A 16,421-nucleotide genomic window follows, 5' to 3' on the forward strand; every position below is an offset into this window, starting at 1 on the left:
TCACTTCAGTGAAATGCAGTGATTCTCTAGTTGCCTTTGATGAGTTCTTTAGTCCTGAGTTTGCTTAAGAAGCGCTTCTGTCCCTCAGATTTCTAAATCACCCCAGGAACAGACTCTTCTAACCTTACTTGTTCTTGTTTTCTGACTTCTCTCTTTTTAATTTTCCCTCTACCGATGAAGACTGGGTCTATTACTGAACTGGGGAAGGGCTATCGTTAGGAATTGCATGAGCTCATTGTACAAGAAGGAGCCCTACTTGTAGTCCTAGCATCACTGAATATTCTTCAGAGCCTCCTTTCTGAAGAATGAGTATACCTTCTGACCAGAAGACTAAAAGTGTATGAGGAATCCAAGCATTCTTAGCCATCAGTTTTCATAGAAAGCAAATTTTGCCTTAAACTATTTTAATTTTTTTTTGCCTTAGCAGCCCTGAGTCTTAGGCTGCTGGTAACAGCAACGTAAACTCCTAAAATGGTTCCAGAAAGCAGCTTTGGAACCACTCAGGGAGACAGTGTTATTTAAGGGATCTTCCAATGACTGTAGCGCCAAGCTGGAACCTTGTAAGGAAATACAGACCATGGTTTTCCCATCTGGCCTTCTGCTGACAATGTTCCTACCAATGTGGTATATCTAGAATGTCTGGGAACCATTCCCTGGGTCTGGGCTATTTACATTACATGACTGACAAACCTGTAAGGTCTGTACACAGGTCTTTCAGAAACTGATGGGCACGCAGGCAAAGATCTGTGGGTCTGTGATAATTCTCATGTGACGCTGGGACAGTATATTGCAGGAGCCATCAGAAAAGTAAATCTCTGAAAATACATTTCCCATAGATTACCTTAGTAGGGGAAGTGACCTTATCCACAGATTGCTTTTCCCAGAGGTTCCTCTTGCTGGAAACATCTCCTGGCCTCAAGTCCTAATGAAAAAGAAGCAGAAAAAATTAGATATGTGGCAGTTTATGTTTTCTGCCTATATCTGAGTAAATTGCCACATTTATTGCTTGTGACAGAATCAGTGTGTTGCTGAATACACTTTACCCTAGTAATCTTAAAATGGATGGAGTGATCATCAGCTGTTGTTCAATTTTACACAGACCTTGACCTGTCTTATGTTATGAAAAGGGGCTGGAACTACAGTATTTGGGTCCTTGTCCTTCACCAAGGACTTAACCATTTATTGATCAGTTGGAACATAAGCATATTTAAAATAGTACAGCCTATTTTTAGCTTTCTATGCCCTTGGAAGTGAATAAAGCATAGGTTATTTAAAGATAATTCCTTTGGGGTTTGATAAGCATTTGCCCCCTTGCGGACTGACTTTCTTTTGGTTACCCCTCCCTCAGAGGCAGACTGGAAGCCCCAAGAGTTAACAGTCCCAGGAGCAGTCCTGAGATTGCTGATTGGTGAGAGTTGGTGCAAGAACGTTTCTCCTGCTCACTCCCCGCCCCAGGTAGGATCACTGGGAAGGGTGTGTTCGATAGTGGCCTCCAGGGTTTCTCCAGTGGGATTAAGTTTTAGTAGCTCAGGTAGTGAGATGCTTGATAACATTCCTCACTGGCTGCCGCCTTCTCCCCATCTCACTTCCTGTCATGTCGTCTTCACCTCCCGAGTCACTTCCTTGCACTAGAATCACTGTCCCAAGGTCTGCTTCTGTGTAGCTCAAACTCAGCCACTTTTCTAATTGCACTTTCCTCACACTGAAACAATTTTGTGTTTCCTGAGCGCCAAGGAGGTAATTCAGAAGTAGATTAGAGTCTCGCCTCACAAATACAAACATTTATCACCATTTAAACCCCTAAGGGAAACTGACAATGGATGATGTTTGTAAGAACATCTGGAAATCCTGGGAAGCAAACTCTAAAATATGGTCAACAACCTTTTATAGCTTTGAGTCTCTATTTACTACTACCTCATAATTAATTTTGTTTGGATAATGATCCAAATTTCTGTTTCAAGTTACTTTTATTCCACCAGTTGCTTATATTAGCACTTGGCAAAAGGTAGGTTGCAGAAAATAAATGTGTTTTACTGAATAGTAATGCTTATTTTGGCAAACCCTTTTCTCTGGAGGAAGGCAAAGCTAATAGCAATCGCATTTATCCACATGGACGCTGATCTAAATGGACATATTTCCGATAGACAGGATTGAGAGCGCAACACTGAAAACGCACAGTCAGGTGGTACCATGGGCAGCATTTCAGGTTTGTCTTAATCTTACTGAGTTTCTGGATTTGCCTCTGTGGCAAGAATTCCTGATATTCTATTAGCCCGTCACACCTATTTAACTTGGAACCATAAAGCAACAAATCAGATTATTCCTGGAGAATTCTACTACTTTTGCCAGTGTAGGTACAAAGTTGCCAAATTGTCTGGAAGACTGTTTCAGAATTTTGGAAACTATAATTAGGACCATGCTGATGGAAGTTCTGGAAAGTGGCTATTATCACTTTATTTACTTTGATTCATCTGAGACAAATATGTTTCTTTCGCATGAATGTTCTTTTACCTAAGAAAATGGATTGCATTTCCCATACCTCTTGCTGATGAACCTTAAGAGAGCCTTTAAAGAGTTTAAAGAGTCTTCTGAAGAAAATATTAAAATCTAAGTTATAAGTTGGCACTTTAAATCAAAAGGGAAATATAAATGGAATTACCTGACCAGACTACACTTTAGAGAAAGACCCACTCCGGAAGAAGAGGGAGAAATGAAGGCAGGAGAAGCAGGTTTCCAGTCAACCAGAGACCAAAGAGTGAAGAACAGAAGTCAGCTGAGAAAGACATGGTTGGGTTTTTTTAAACAAAAAGAAAGAAAAATTAGCTTCTTAATGGCTGTACCACATGCAGTTCAGACATAAAGAATAGACAAACCAGCTAAAATAGACAGACATACTAGGAGCTGAACTCCTGTTACACAAAGTTACATTGAAATCCTGTGAATTCTACTCAGAAATAGCAAAAGATGTTGCAGCAGGAATCGGCTGTAGAATACTGTTTAATTCTAAGTAGGTAAAATGTCAGGGACCCCCACACAACATTGATGTGACAAACTATTTTGAGCACTTTTAATTATTAGCATATATTAAACTCATTATATAATTCCTGGTAGAGGATTGAGTTTCAGAACTCAACTCTTTAATCCTAGGAATTACTCTTTTTCTTCTTGGTGTTTCACTGGATGAGAACCATTTTGTTGAGAGAGCTTCCCTCTCATTTTGAAGTTTTTTTTTTAGAATTTTACTAAAAGCATACTTTTTTTGTTTTTTTGAGACAGAGTCTCACTAAGTTGCCCTTGGTAGAGTGCTGTAGCGTCATAGCTCACAGCAACCTCAAACTCTTGGGCTTAAGCGATTCTCTTGCCTCTTGCCTCAGCCTCCCAAGTAGCTGGGACTACAGGTACCTGCCACAATGCCTGGCTATTTTTTGTTGCAGTTGTCATTGTTGTTTAGCTGGCCCAGGCAGGGTTCAAACCCGCTAGCCTCAGTGTATGTGGCTGGCACTATAACCACTGTGCTACAGGCACCAAGCCACTGAAAACATATTTTAATTGATATGTCCAAGTTGTGCTGATTTCATATTAGTGGCCTCCTACCACACATGTCTGCAAACACAAACCTAAGGTTCTCTGCTACGCATACCTACCAGGGAATATAAGCAAAGGAGTGACAATGAATTGTCTTTGGCCCAAAATAAGACTTTTTTTGTGTGTGTGGGGTGTGTGTCTTATTTTCTGTTGTCTTTAGGTAAACCTCTGACATCCTTGGCTCAGAGTCAGTCTGGCCAGAGTCCCGAGGGTGTCAAACTCAGATGCCTGCCATGAAAGGCCAAACTGGAAACAAATGCTGTAAGAGGCTTGGAGTAAGAAAATAAAGAAGAGAGGGAAACTATTTGAGGGTGCATTCCTCCATACCTCAAAAATGTGTTCAAGTTACAATTTCGAAAAGGAAAATAAAGCACAACTGTGTGGGCCAAGCTACCCAGATCTTAGCTGCAAGCCACTACTGTGAGACCCTCTGGACAAGACCTAGGATCCTCATTTGACCTGTCTTTCCAAGTTGCTTTCCCTGGACTCAACCTTTTTCCTGCCAAAATTAATGCACCTGCAGGATCCTTGCAGCCCTTCCTGCATCACTGAAACTTCACCTCTTTTCTGTTGAACGAATAGTATCTATGAACTACCCTCCTGCCTTTCTGTGCCGACTGTCATGTTGCTATCCACACTTTCCCACTGGGGCTGGGTTGAAAAAATAGGTTGCTACTACCCCTGAAACATACACAAAGCTTAAAGTTGCTTACTAAATATACTCAAACTAGTGTTTTATATACAGCATCAATTTCATATTGCTTTATCCAGTCTGGTCCTCCCCTTCTCTTCTCACAGGGCTGTGCATGATGAGGTTTTGAGAACTTTTAAAACTTATCCGTGGTATCAGATACTATGAAAAGTATGCACAGACTTTTTTTTCTAATCAGCTTTCTTTAGTATTTATATATTTCATGTGTAGCCCAAGATAACTCTTATTCTTCTAACATGCAGCAAAGAAAAAAAAGTTGGACACCCTACTACATGAAAGGGCAATTATTTTGTAATTTCTCTAAAATACCTTTTATTGGCCTCCCATTTTAAGGAAGCTGTCAATAACTCCAGAAAATATTTTACTTATGTATGTATTTATGTATTATGTACATATTTATTTAAGAGTAGAGACCTTGACACAGCTGCATTTATAGTAATGACAACGGAATTTAATCTTTTTAACCATCCTCTTAAGGGGGCATATAGATGATGGTAAGTTAAGTACTGATGAAAGAGCAGGGGGCCAGTCCTAGACCAGATTTATGAGTATAACCTGGTACAGATATGAAAGAGATTGTAAAAATTATAAACATGAAAAAATTGCCATCTATAGCAGTGTGCCATATTCATCCAATAATAAAACCTATCTTTTTCTCCTTATTCTTGTTATCGTGAGAGTTCTTCTGCAGGTCCATGAACTCTTTGGACTTGTCTCACGTATATATGCATGGTTTGGGGGGAAAGGTCCTTAATTTCATTAGGTTCTCCAAGGGGTCCATAATTCAAAAGAGTTGATAATAACTAATCTGGAACCACAGAACTTAGATCAATCACTTTGGGGTTTTATTTGTTTTTTAAAATCATTTCTATTCTTCATGTCACCGTAGGTGCTAGGGAAACTCGAGGCACTAAAGAGCATGTATCTTTGCGGTATGGTCCCCCGCCTTGACTGGCTCCTTTTATGGGCCCTTTCTTGCAGCTACCAAGAGACGGAAAAATATTTTTATATCTCCTGTGAACCCTTATGCAAAAAAATCACAGACTGAATATTAATTAAATGGCTCAAGGGGTTGCATGCAAATGTAAACATTTGCATCTCCTCTTTTTTCTTTTTAATTTTTATTAACTTTATTTTATTTATTTGTAGAGACAGCAACCCACTATATTGCTCAGGCAGGCATCAAACTTCCGGTCTCAAGTGATCCTACCCATCTCAGCCTCCCAAGTTGCTGGGTCTTTTTTCTTTTTAAATTGGAAAGTGACAAAATTTAATGACTTTGGAGATTATATATGGAGCCAATGGATGCAATAAAATACCTCTGTGGCTCAACGGCACAGAGGCCTGGGACTTGGAAAGCTCTTCCTCTTCCTCTCAGATGTAGGATATAGCAGTTGATTCTGGGGCTGCCTCAGGCACCAAAAGAATCCAGAAACGCTAACTTAATGGAGAAAACTCAGCAATATACAGTGGGGCGCTTAATAAGGTATTTTATTACAGTGATAACTGCCTTGCATTTATCATACATTCAATAAAAAGGTAAAAAGAAAGGTTTGTTTTAGTAAGATAGCTACACACTTAATAAAAAAAACTTTAGGTTTTCAAAAACCACATTCATAACCATTTTTTCTAGTTTCCAGTTTTATGACTTTCCCCTGGAGGCGTTGCAACATTATAGAAATTATTCAACAACTACCCAAGAACTGTATTTTTGTGTCAAGTTACAGAAACTAGCCAAATTAGCACACAAGGTTCACAATAGCCAACGTACACATTTTTCTGGGAATAAGTTTAGGGGCACTCTTGACAAAGAAGTAGCAAAAATAATTTGACCTCTCCTTTTAAAATGCCTATCTATAATTTATAGCCTAGAAACTAAACAAGGAGACCAGTGCAGGGTCTAAATTTAAACTGCTCAACCTCCTGGCTAACTCCTCTCAGTGAATGCAGAGAGTTGATTATTTGGTTCCATTTTAGCCTGAGGGTGATTGTGGTTTGGAGGTTCAGGGCTGTTCTGAACAACTCCTTGTCTGTTTTCAGTGACGGCAAAGAAGGGGAACACTGTCCTTTCTAGATACACAGACCCACTGCCTGTTTGCTTTTGCTTCTTTTGTGGCTGGAAGCTGAGAGATTAAAGAAATTCAAAAAAACGTGCAGCTACTTACAGAAGGTTTGGGAGCAGGCGACTTATTTCCATCTGGGGTTTTAGTTAGCCATTCATTGATACGGCTGGAAACCCCCACTTTCAGGCCAGCAGTTTCCTGTCAAGAGCCAATCATCCAAAATATTGAAGAAAAAGGGTAAACTTTACCTGGGAAGGAAATCTTCAAAGCAACTTCAAAATACTATTAAGCATTACCTCACATAGCCATAAACCTTAAATTTGATATTTAAAGAGTATGTTGTCTGGTTTTCTTCCCTCTGTGCCGCACTCCACCCCCACCCCAAGATTAACAACTAACCTCCGGCACTTTACAGTGGCCAGAGCTGGGCACACAGTGCAGCCTCGTAAACACATTCTGTCCGAGCTTGCCTGTGTGGTCGGTGCAAAACAAAGTAGGAACTGCACCTTCTTCACTGCTTCTATTATTGACCTAGTGTGATTCCTAAAAGCAAATGGGAAAAAAAAAATCCCCCTCTCTAACCGTAAAAGACAAAGCTCTCCCGCTCACCTTATTTGGTGTTCCCGCGGCAGTCGGGGATGAAAAGACATTGCCCTTCTCCCACATGCTCTTGATGTTCCGCACACCTTCCGCAGGAACGGGAAGGTCCGAGGCTGCTGGCTTCGGAGGTCTGGCAGTTTTTGTTCCCTGAAACGTGTCGGATTATTTTTCTGACAGCCACTGACAAGTTTGTTCTCAAAAAATTATAGTAAGCTTGTCTTCCTCCACACTATCAGTTGAAAAGCTCCCTCCCCCCAAATGGGAACCTTAATTTCTGTTTCAAGACTGCATTCTGATGACGATGACTTACAGCCCTCAGAATAAACCAGAAGAGCCAGACTAGAGCATTTTTCCAAAAGAAAAGACATCAAGAAAAACATCACCTTAAATTTTCGGTTAAGGTGATATTCTACTTTTCCTTCTTCAACAGATAGTTCTTGATGATGTTAAAAGGATGGCTAACAACTTTATATTACTTTGTCCTCCTACTTTTATTTGATAACAAAAGATTCTGTAAGCAAATGAGGATTAAGCAAGGTTATAAGGGACCTATTTAAACCACATATGGGAAACATTCTATAAGGAATTGAGGATATTAAAGATATCCTCAATTATCCTTACTTGTGAACATATAAATAATACCATGAAATATCAATAAATCCATTTAATTAAAGAACAACTGCTTCATTAAAGATTATCAGTAAACAATAATTGGTTTTAAACTCTAATAAAATGTATTTCTGCCCTTCTCTTTAACTTGTTCAAACTATAATAAAGCATCATTAATATTCTAATTTTTTTTTGAGACAGAATCTCACTCCGCACCCTAGTGTTGAGAGCTGTGACATCCTAGCTCACAGCAACCTCAGACTCTTGGGCTCAAGTGATCCTCTTGCCTCAGCCTCACAATTAGCTGGGACTACAGGCACTCACCTGGCTATTTTTTAGAGACAGGGTCTCTTAGGCTGGTCTTAAACTCCTGAGCTTAGGCAATCCACCTGCCTCGGCCTCCCAGAATGTTAGGACTACAGGTGTGAGCCATGCTACTCGACTTGATTTTTGTCCCAAGTGTTTTTATGATCTGTGTAGTCCAAATCTATTTCCATTTGGTGGGACTGTAACACTGAGGACAAGTCTCACCTCAATTGCGCTGGTATACTGCTCCAGCCTGCTGTCAATCTTGGAGACTACTGCTGCTTGGTGAGCTGATTTGACACCACTGCTAAATAAACACATACAAGCAAACATAAAATATGGGGGCAGGTCTTCCCATATACACATACCAGCTGGCTATTCTCAATTGAACAATGACATTTACCTTTTCTGCACAGACTTATTCAAAAATTCTGCTCGCTCTTCTATCTAGGAATTGAAAAGAAAATAATGTCAGTTCATATTTTCAGCTTATAAACAATGTTTCTCAGGCCATTTGTCACATCCCCAAATCTGGTGAATAAAAACACTAAAGCATGTGTAAGGATATTAGGGTACTGTGCACGGCAGCTCTGCTAGACAGGAACCTTATGGTCTTTGATAGGGAAATTTGGGGGATGAAGGTAGGATTGGTAGAAGATAGGGAATATGCACAGAGAAATGTAAAGACCAGATTGATGTGGAATAAAAAAGCCTCTGAAATAATATAAATCGGGGCAAAGTAATTAAATTTTAAGACTTACACAATAATTTTTTCAAAAATATATGTGGTTACCCTTTAGGACATATTTATGTGACTACAGACATACCCCGGTATTTGATTAACAAAATTTCCCCACAATATTTCTACTATATATTTGATATGCAACAGGATTAAATAAGAATGATAACCGGGAAAGGTGAACTAGTCCCTTATTGCTTAGCCTGATTTACTAAATTGATAGCTAATTTACTCAATCAATCAGTGTCAAGCCTATTGTTGAACTTAATTTGCCCTGGAATGATAGGGGTGGAGTGAAGATGGGGCACAACTCGCCAGCGACCGCTGAAGCTTCCCATAATGCCCCTTTTAGCCCACATAGGAAATGAAGAAGCCCAGGGAAACTGGCATAGACATATGCTAAACACTCAGTTCAGTGCAGGCGGCTCAGTGGTTTTTGATAGGTATTTTTTAAGCTGAGAACTTCTTTTTGCTATACCTAAAGCTGCTAAAACATTATGTGTACTAAAACTGTATCACTTAAATATAGATGTCAACAATAAGTCACCAAATACTTGTTGACTCCAAGTGATACCTATTTCAAGTCTAGAAATGCCCTCAGCCTCCCATCACCAATCAACATCAGCACTCAGTAAAACCTTCTTTGCATGACTGCATGTACCAAAACACACCCCTGCTGAGAAGCTGCATTTTCTTCCCTGTTCAGGCAAGCCAAAGAATCTACTGGATTACAGTTACCCTAGGCCAGTGTGGGTTAGTGTCCCCTTGTCTCAGATCAGGCAAATATAAGAAATTAGCACAGACTGGGTAGCTTAAATAACAAACATTTACTCTTCATAGTTCTGGAGGCTTGAAAGTCTGAGAATAGGCTGACAGCATGTTTAGGTTCTGATGAGGGCCCTCTTCCTGGCAGGTCTGTAGATGGTCACCTTGCTGTGTCCTCAGGTAGCGGAGAGCAGAGAGGAAGTGAGTAAGCTCCTATGCTCATCATATAATGGCACTAATCCCATTCATGACCTAATTACCTCCTAAAAGTCTAATGAGACCATCACATTGAGGGTTAGTTTTTCAACATAATGAATTTTGAAGGGACACAAACATTCAATCTATCACACCCCTTTCTGACCTGGTATGGCCTTGGATTCATGAACAATTTATAAATGTTATGATGTTTTTTGGAAAACATGCTTCACTCCTAATATCGATGGAATAACACTTTTATAGGTCTTGGTAAGGGCACTTAATTCTTTCCAAATAATTTCTAACAAAGATAAAAATAAAACTCTTAGTGAAAATAAAAATTTATGCAAAAAAAGTGCTATGGATAGCCATGAGTTTATGGGATATAAAAGGTCTATGACATAAATCTTATTTTTCTGATTTTAATTACAAGCTTAGAAGTATATTTTTGTAGAAAAAGTTCCAAGGTGAAATTATTTAGAACCATGTAATCAGTAGCACTTCTCATATTGCCTATTCATCCATCCAGGATAACACTTAACCCTGCCCCAACCTGTCAGTGAGATAACCAAGCAATAGATTATATATTGAGTACCTCTGAAAAAAGTCGAATATCTAGCAATGAATAAGATAAGATCATGGATTGAATTATGTTCTCCTAAAATTCATATGTTGAAGTCTTAACCCCCAATGTGACTATATCTGGAGATGGGCCTTGTAAGGAAGTTAGATTAAACAAGATCATAAGGTCCTGATCCAATAGAATTAGTACTCTTCTAAGAAGAGACACCAGAAAACTTGCTTACTCTATTTCTACCATATGAAACACAGTAAGAAGACCATGCAGGCCATCCATGTGTCATGAAGGGGGCTCTCATTAGAAAATGAATCTGCTAGACAGAAAGAGAGGGGGTGGGAGAAAGAGCAGAGAGAGGGAAGGAGGGAGGGGGTGGGAGAAGGAAGAGCAGAGAGAGGGAAGGAGGGAGGGGGTGGGAGAAGGAAGAGCAGAGAGAGGGAAGGAGGGGGGTGCAGGTCTCAGTGTGTGGCACACCTTTGGGGGGAAAGACACACTTGTAAGAGGGATTTTACCTAACAAATGCAATCAGTATAACCTGGTTTCTTGTACCCTCAATGAATCCCCAACAATAAAAAAAAGAGAAGAAAAGAAAAGAAAATGAATCTGCTAGCGTTTTGATCTTGAACTTCCCAGCCTCCAGAACTATATGCAATAAATTACCCAGTCCAAGGTATTTTGTTATAGCAGCCCAAAAAGATTAATGCAGGACAGCAAGGGGATGCATGAAGAAAAGGCTCCGAATAATCAGTGACTAAGTGAGGGGCTAAAATCAAATTTCTATTATAATAGTATTATAATAAGAAGCTTTTCTTGGAAAAAGATACCTTGAGAGATGAACCTTTAGGAGTGAAACACTTGAACGGCTTCTTGTCATCCGATAGCCCATCCTCTGGCATCTTCTGGCGTTTCTCAGCAGCTTCTGCCCTTCGCCTTTCAATCTCTTCCTTTAGTCTCCTCTTCTCTTCCTACGGGAGAAAGAACAAATCCTGGGGATATCAATATCGGCTTCAAGGCGGCAGGGAAGAATGCTGGGGGAGGAAGAGCACAGTGGAGAGGCAGCAGACTCCCGCCTAGACTGGATGGACACTCCCCCTCCAGGTCTAACCAAAGCCTGGCATTGCCACTTCCCAATGAGGTGACCTTGGCCATATTATTTAGCTGCTCTGTGCCTCAGTTTCTTCTTCTGTAAAACAGGGATATTAGCAGTAGCCACGGCAAAGGCTTTCCTCAGCACTAAATGAGAAAGCACCTGCGAAATGCTTAGACAAATGCTCAGTGTGCTGATCCCCATGAGGGTGATCCTCGTCACCACTCTCCCGTCATTCAATACTGAACTTCATTTCTGTGTATGAAAAATGAATATGTCTCACTTCTACCTACTTCCTGGGAGAGTGGTGAAACCAAATGAGAGCTTATGTGAAACATGATATATAGTAAATCTACGGTCCTACATTTGCTGAATTGTACAAGGGATGATTTTGTGGTTGCCCCCACGCAACTGAATAGATTACTTTAGATGGTTGACAGACCTGCGATGACGCAGACATTGCACCACGGTGGTGAAATCACAGGTGTGTACAATGTGCCTATTAACCCCTCTGTGCCTTCATTCCTGCACTAAAATACTCTGCCCCGTCTCCTCCATCAGACAAAAAATTTGAAGCGCTGATCAAATTGCATGTGCTCTATGAATGATTTTTCTGGAATTTATGGAGCCTTTTGTATTTTTTTAAACTGTGGAGATCATTATTACTGGATATTCTCAAGCAGAGACTAGATGTTCATGTGTCAGAGGATGGTGCAGAAGGATGCTGTACTTGGTAGGAGGTGGAACAAAAAATCTTCTGGTCCAATATAGTAGTCTAAAGAGTTTTTCACTTTCCTTAGGCCTCCCCCAGCATTCTGCTCCCCTAAATGATAATAACAATGATGATGATAATGGTAACTACTAACTACCACCTTTTGAGGGTCTATTACGTGCTGGACACAGTGAATACAATGATCTACTTAGTCATCGGAACAGTCCTGAAAAGCTGATAAGGGAAAGAAGATACAGAATAGTCCAGCAACTCTCCACAGGCCCAGCTTGTAAGAATCAGAGTTAGGATACAAACCAGGAATGTTTGATTCTAACACCTGATCGTCCCAATTACTTTCCAACTGAAGATCACTGTCTCATGGAAAGTTGGGGCTAGAGATGCCTTGAAATAGTATGTACAAACTATTCTACATAGTTCAGGAAAAGTTTGTGTAAGCTACATGTCAGAAAGTCATCGAAAGTCTTTCATGTATATTTTGAATGATGAGAGATCACTACTCAAAAGCTCTAGGCTCATACTTGGAAAAACTAGATCCCAATACTGATTCTTCCACCTATCAGCCAAGACTCTCCAATCAAACCATTCAAATTATTTGATTCCTGGAGAGCTTGCTCATAAAATGTGATTAATAATGTACCTTAGGAAGAAAGAAAAGAATAGACTTTGTAAAACGTTTTTGCATATTCTGGGCCAGTATTTCCCCATTTATATTATAACTTTCCTGGTCCTTTTGAGTTCTGTCTTAAAAGATGGGACAAATCCGTCTATTCCTAATGACAGGGATCCTGCCGCATGTCAGGCACTGCAAGGGCTCTTGGGACACCTCTGTGTGTTTACATTCTAACTGACTTATGCGTCCATTACAAAAAACAAACAAAAACGACTTAAATAAATCTTCTCTATATAAAATATTCAAACAGTAGAAAACAAGTATCACACAACTTAGTTCTTATAATAACCTTCCATCTTTTAAAACTAATTTTCCTTTTTTGAGAGGCAGTAAAGGGCAATAGGTTAAGATCAATTTTCCCCAAGAAAATTACAAAACCACCATATGCCTCCATTTGCTCATCTGTAAAATGGGGATAAACACCCACACCAGAGAGTTCTTAAGAGCACTAGACAAATTAATGTGTCTGCAGATTTTAGACCGTGCCTAGCACACAGCAAGTTCACTGTTCTCAGCGTTTATTTTAGGAGCCCATGGCCCTGGCGGGGAGATGATTCTCTGGGCCAGCAGGCTCCCCCCCCACACCCCGACAGGTTTTCCGGGGCTGGCGGCGCCGGCTGCTTACCTCCTCTCGCGCCTTGCGGTCGGCCTCCTCCTGCCTCCTCCGCTGCTCCTCCTCCTCCAGGACCTTCCTTCGCTCCTCCCTCTTTTTCTTCAGCTCCTCCAGCTCCTGGGCCGCCTCCTGCTGCTTCTGTTTGAGCTTCTCGAACTCCTCGCTCTCGGTCTCTCCGCGGCGGCGGCGAAGCTCCTCCAGCCGCTTGCCAGCCTCCACCTGGGGCGCGCCGTCGGGCTCCCGGGCGTCCGCGGGCCGTCCTCCGGGGCGGCTGCGGGGACAACGGCGGGGGTCGCAGGGTCAGCTCCGCAGCCTCCGCCGAGGGAGGGGAGGGGCCGTGTGCGGAGGGGAGGGGGTTGGGGGGCAGCCAGGGGCAGGCTGGGGACCACCTGGAGTCAGGAGTCCGAATGGGAGCCCTGATCTGCCACTAGCCCTAGGCTTCCGTGGCAAGCGCACTGCAGGTGGGTGTGCAAAAACAAACAAAAAAACCCCGGTACCTGCTGTATGGAAAACTACAGGAAAGTCCTCAAAAATCAAAATGAGAACTACCGTATGACTCAGCACTGATGGCAGGGGCTTGAAGAGATATCTGTACACCCCTGTGCACAGTAGAGCTAATCACAGTAGCCAAGAGAGGGAAGCAACCCAAGTACCCGTCATACAATGAACAAATAGGCAAAATGTGGTACGTCCATACAATGGAATAATTGTTTGACCTTCAAAAGAAAGACTCGGTGCTAGTAGCTCAGTCGTTAGGGCACAGGCCACATACACCAGGGCCAGTGGGTTCTAACCCCACTGGGGCCTGCTAAACAATGACAACACCCACACACAAAGCCAGGTTGTGGGGGGCACCTGTAGTCCCAGCTACTTGGGGAGGCTGAGGCAAGAGAATCACTTAGGCCCAAGAGTTTGAGGTTTCTGTGAGCTGTGACACTAAGGCACTCTACCAAGGGTGACAAAGGGAGACTCCGTCTCAAAAAAACAAACAAACAAACAAAAAAAAAACAGGCAAAGAAAGAAAAGAAAAGAAAGAAAACCCTATTACATGCTACAACATGGACAAAGCTTTAAGATACTGCACTCTGTGAAATAAGCCAGACAAAAAACCAGATACTGTGTGATTCCACTTACACAGGGGATCTGAAGAAGTCAAACTCATAGAGACAGAAAGTGGGTAGAGGAGTAGTTATCAGGGGTGGGGGACAGGGAAGGCGGAGTAGGGAATAATTTGTTGAATGGACGTAAAATTTCAGTTTTGCATGAAGAGTTTTGTAAATGTGTTGCACAACAATGTGAATACACTTCACACTGTTGAATGTACATTTAGAAATGGTTAAGATGAGAAATTTCCATATTAATGTGTTTTTTACTACAATTTTAAAAAGAACCATGAAACAGTCCACAACATGGAAAAAAATGAGGGTAATACTATTTATTCTATTTATCTCCATGGGTCATATTAGCATTATATATTTTATCATTGTTAATGTATGTATCATCTACAGTGTAAATACAGTAGAACCTCCATAGTTGACCTGCTTCCCACACTGACCACCTCCTTAAGTTGACCTAATTTTCAGACTGGACATGCGCCACATGGTGACCACCTCTGTATGTTGACTGGTTTAGTATAGTCCTTGGTGGTCAACTTACAGAGGTTCTATATGTTAGTTGCTATTTGTGGTCCAAAACATTACTGTTATCTGAGTCCTAAAATCTAGGCATGGCCCTATTCATCCTCTCCCATAAGTCACTGGTTAGCTTGGATCTGCCTGCAAGAAGCCTGGAAAGGCTCAGACACTGGGAATGGGAAAGATGGCTGAACCTTTCAGGGGTAAGCACTGAAATAAATCTGTCTCTATCCACAACATTGTCTTTAGCTTGACTCCCACAGTTGATCTCTGTCAGATGAAATTACCCATTGCCTCTTGATTAAGAGCTAAGCCCAGTAATATATGTCTACTTTTACAGAGCTGCTCCAGGAAAGTTCTTAATGGCTGTGCATTAAACCTAGGGCTTCAACTGGTGTATTTTCAACCCAACACAACTGAAATACTCCTTAGAAGGACTTAAAACTGCTAAGTTAGCTTTAAATGATGTGGTTAGGGTTGTTACTTAAATGTCATTCTTTATGCTCTATAAATGGCTCTTTCATAGCCATTATCTCATTTAACAGCCACAGTAACATGGAAGGTGGCAGGTTGGGTTTATTATCTCATCTTATGAATAAGGGGACTTCTGTAAGTTGACCACCCAAGGGACTGTAACAAACTGGTCAACGTAAGGAACTAGGCTTACTGTACTGGTACATACACGTAGCACATGTCTAGTCTATGAAAATTAGGTCAACATAAGGAGGTGGTCAATGTAGGGAGGTGGTCAACTATGTACTTTTGGTAGCTAGAAAGCCGTGGACCCATGACCAGATTCTAATGCCTCTCCACCAGGTGTACTCTTCTTGCCACTATAGTATAACTATACCTGAAATTAAATATGAGTTCTTATAAAATACTGAATCAATTGAAATGGAAAACATCTGCCCATCTCCCTACCCTTTACCCCAAACCTCCAAACCTGTGAAGAATGTTTCCTATCTTTGCTTTCCTAGAATTTCTGCAGTCTAGATACAGCTACCTTCTTGCCTGAGTGGTAGGAAGGCTTCATCAGACAGCAGAGCTTATAAAACAGGAGAAAATGGGCAAGGATTTATAAGTAGGAACTAAAATTGAAATTAGGTTGAATTTACTTTTGTGATTTAGGAGGGCCCAGAGGGGATTTTATTGCAGGATTAGAAAATGTTACAGCTAAAGACAAAAAACTATCCTAAGAGTCCTCATGTTAAAAACTTCTACCATAACTCGTATTCTTACTATTTTACACAAATCATATCAAAAGATGGCTAGGTATCATGAACACCTACTGACCCCTTAAGATCCTTCAGTTAATTTGCCACCTACTAGAGTGAGAACGTTGATAATTTCAAAAACACAAAGTAGAACTTCAGTGGAACCCAGTTTTCCACTCCTGGGACTTCAGGAGAATTTAATGGTGTGCTCAAAGGGCCTGGCTATAAATAGTCTTAAGAGAATATAGCTTGTTGTTATTTAATTACTTACTAGATAGCAGTGAGGTCTTTACTACATCTGAACATAGGTAGCCCATTC

The 16,421-nt window shown here is 41.0% G+C and overlaps 1 protein-coding gene across 9 annotated transcripts in view; it reads right to left on the minus strand.

Moving 5' to 3' along the window:
- Positions 1-16,421, minus strand: part of CALD1 (caldesmon 1) — a 215,626-nt gene that overhangs the window by 2,753 nt on the left and 196,452 nt on the right. For 7 of the 9 annotated variants that reach the window (XM_023514226.1, XM_023514225.1, XM_023514231.1 and 4 more), the window contains 7 exons: positions 13,267-13,525; positions 10,976-11,116; positions 8,279-8,322; positions 8,101-8,182; positions 6,970-7,107; positions 6,463-6,558; positions 842-922 (listed from right to left, as the gene is read on the minus strand). In XM_023514226.1, the coding sequence (XP_023369994.1) occupies positions 842-922; positions 6,463-6,558; positions 6,970-7,107; positions 8,101-8,182; positions 8,279-8,322; positions 10,976-11,116; positions 13,267-13,525 (841 nt within the window). The remainder of the gene's footprint in view (positions 1-841; positions 923-6,462; positions 6,559-6,969; positions 7,108-8,100; positions 8,183-8,278; positions 8,323-10,975; positions 11,117-13,266; positions 13,526-16,421) is intronic. The other 2 variants (XM_023514228.1, XM_023514229.1) reach the window with 1 other exon arrangement.

Source organism: Otolemur garnettii, unplaced genomic scaffold (assembly GCF_000181295.1).
Source record: "Otolemur garnettii isolate 467f Iridium unplaced genomic scaffold, OtoGar3 scaffold00049, whole genome shotgun sequence".
Lineage (NCBI taxonomy): Eukaryota > Metazoa > Chordata > Mammalia > Primates > Galagidae > Otolemur > Otolemur garnettii.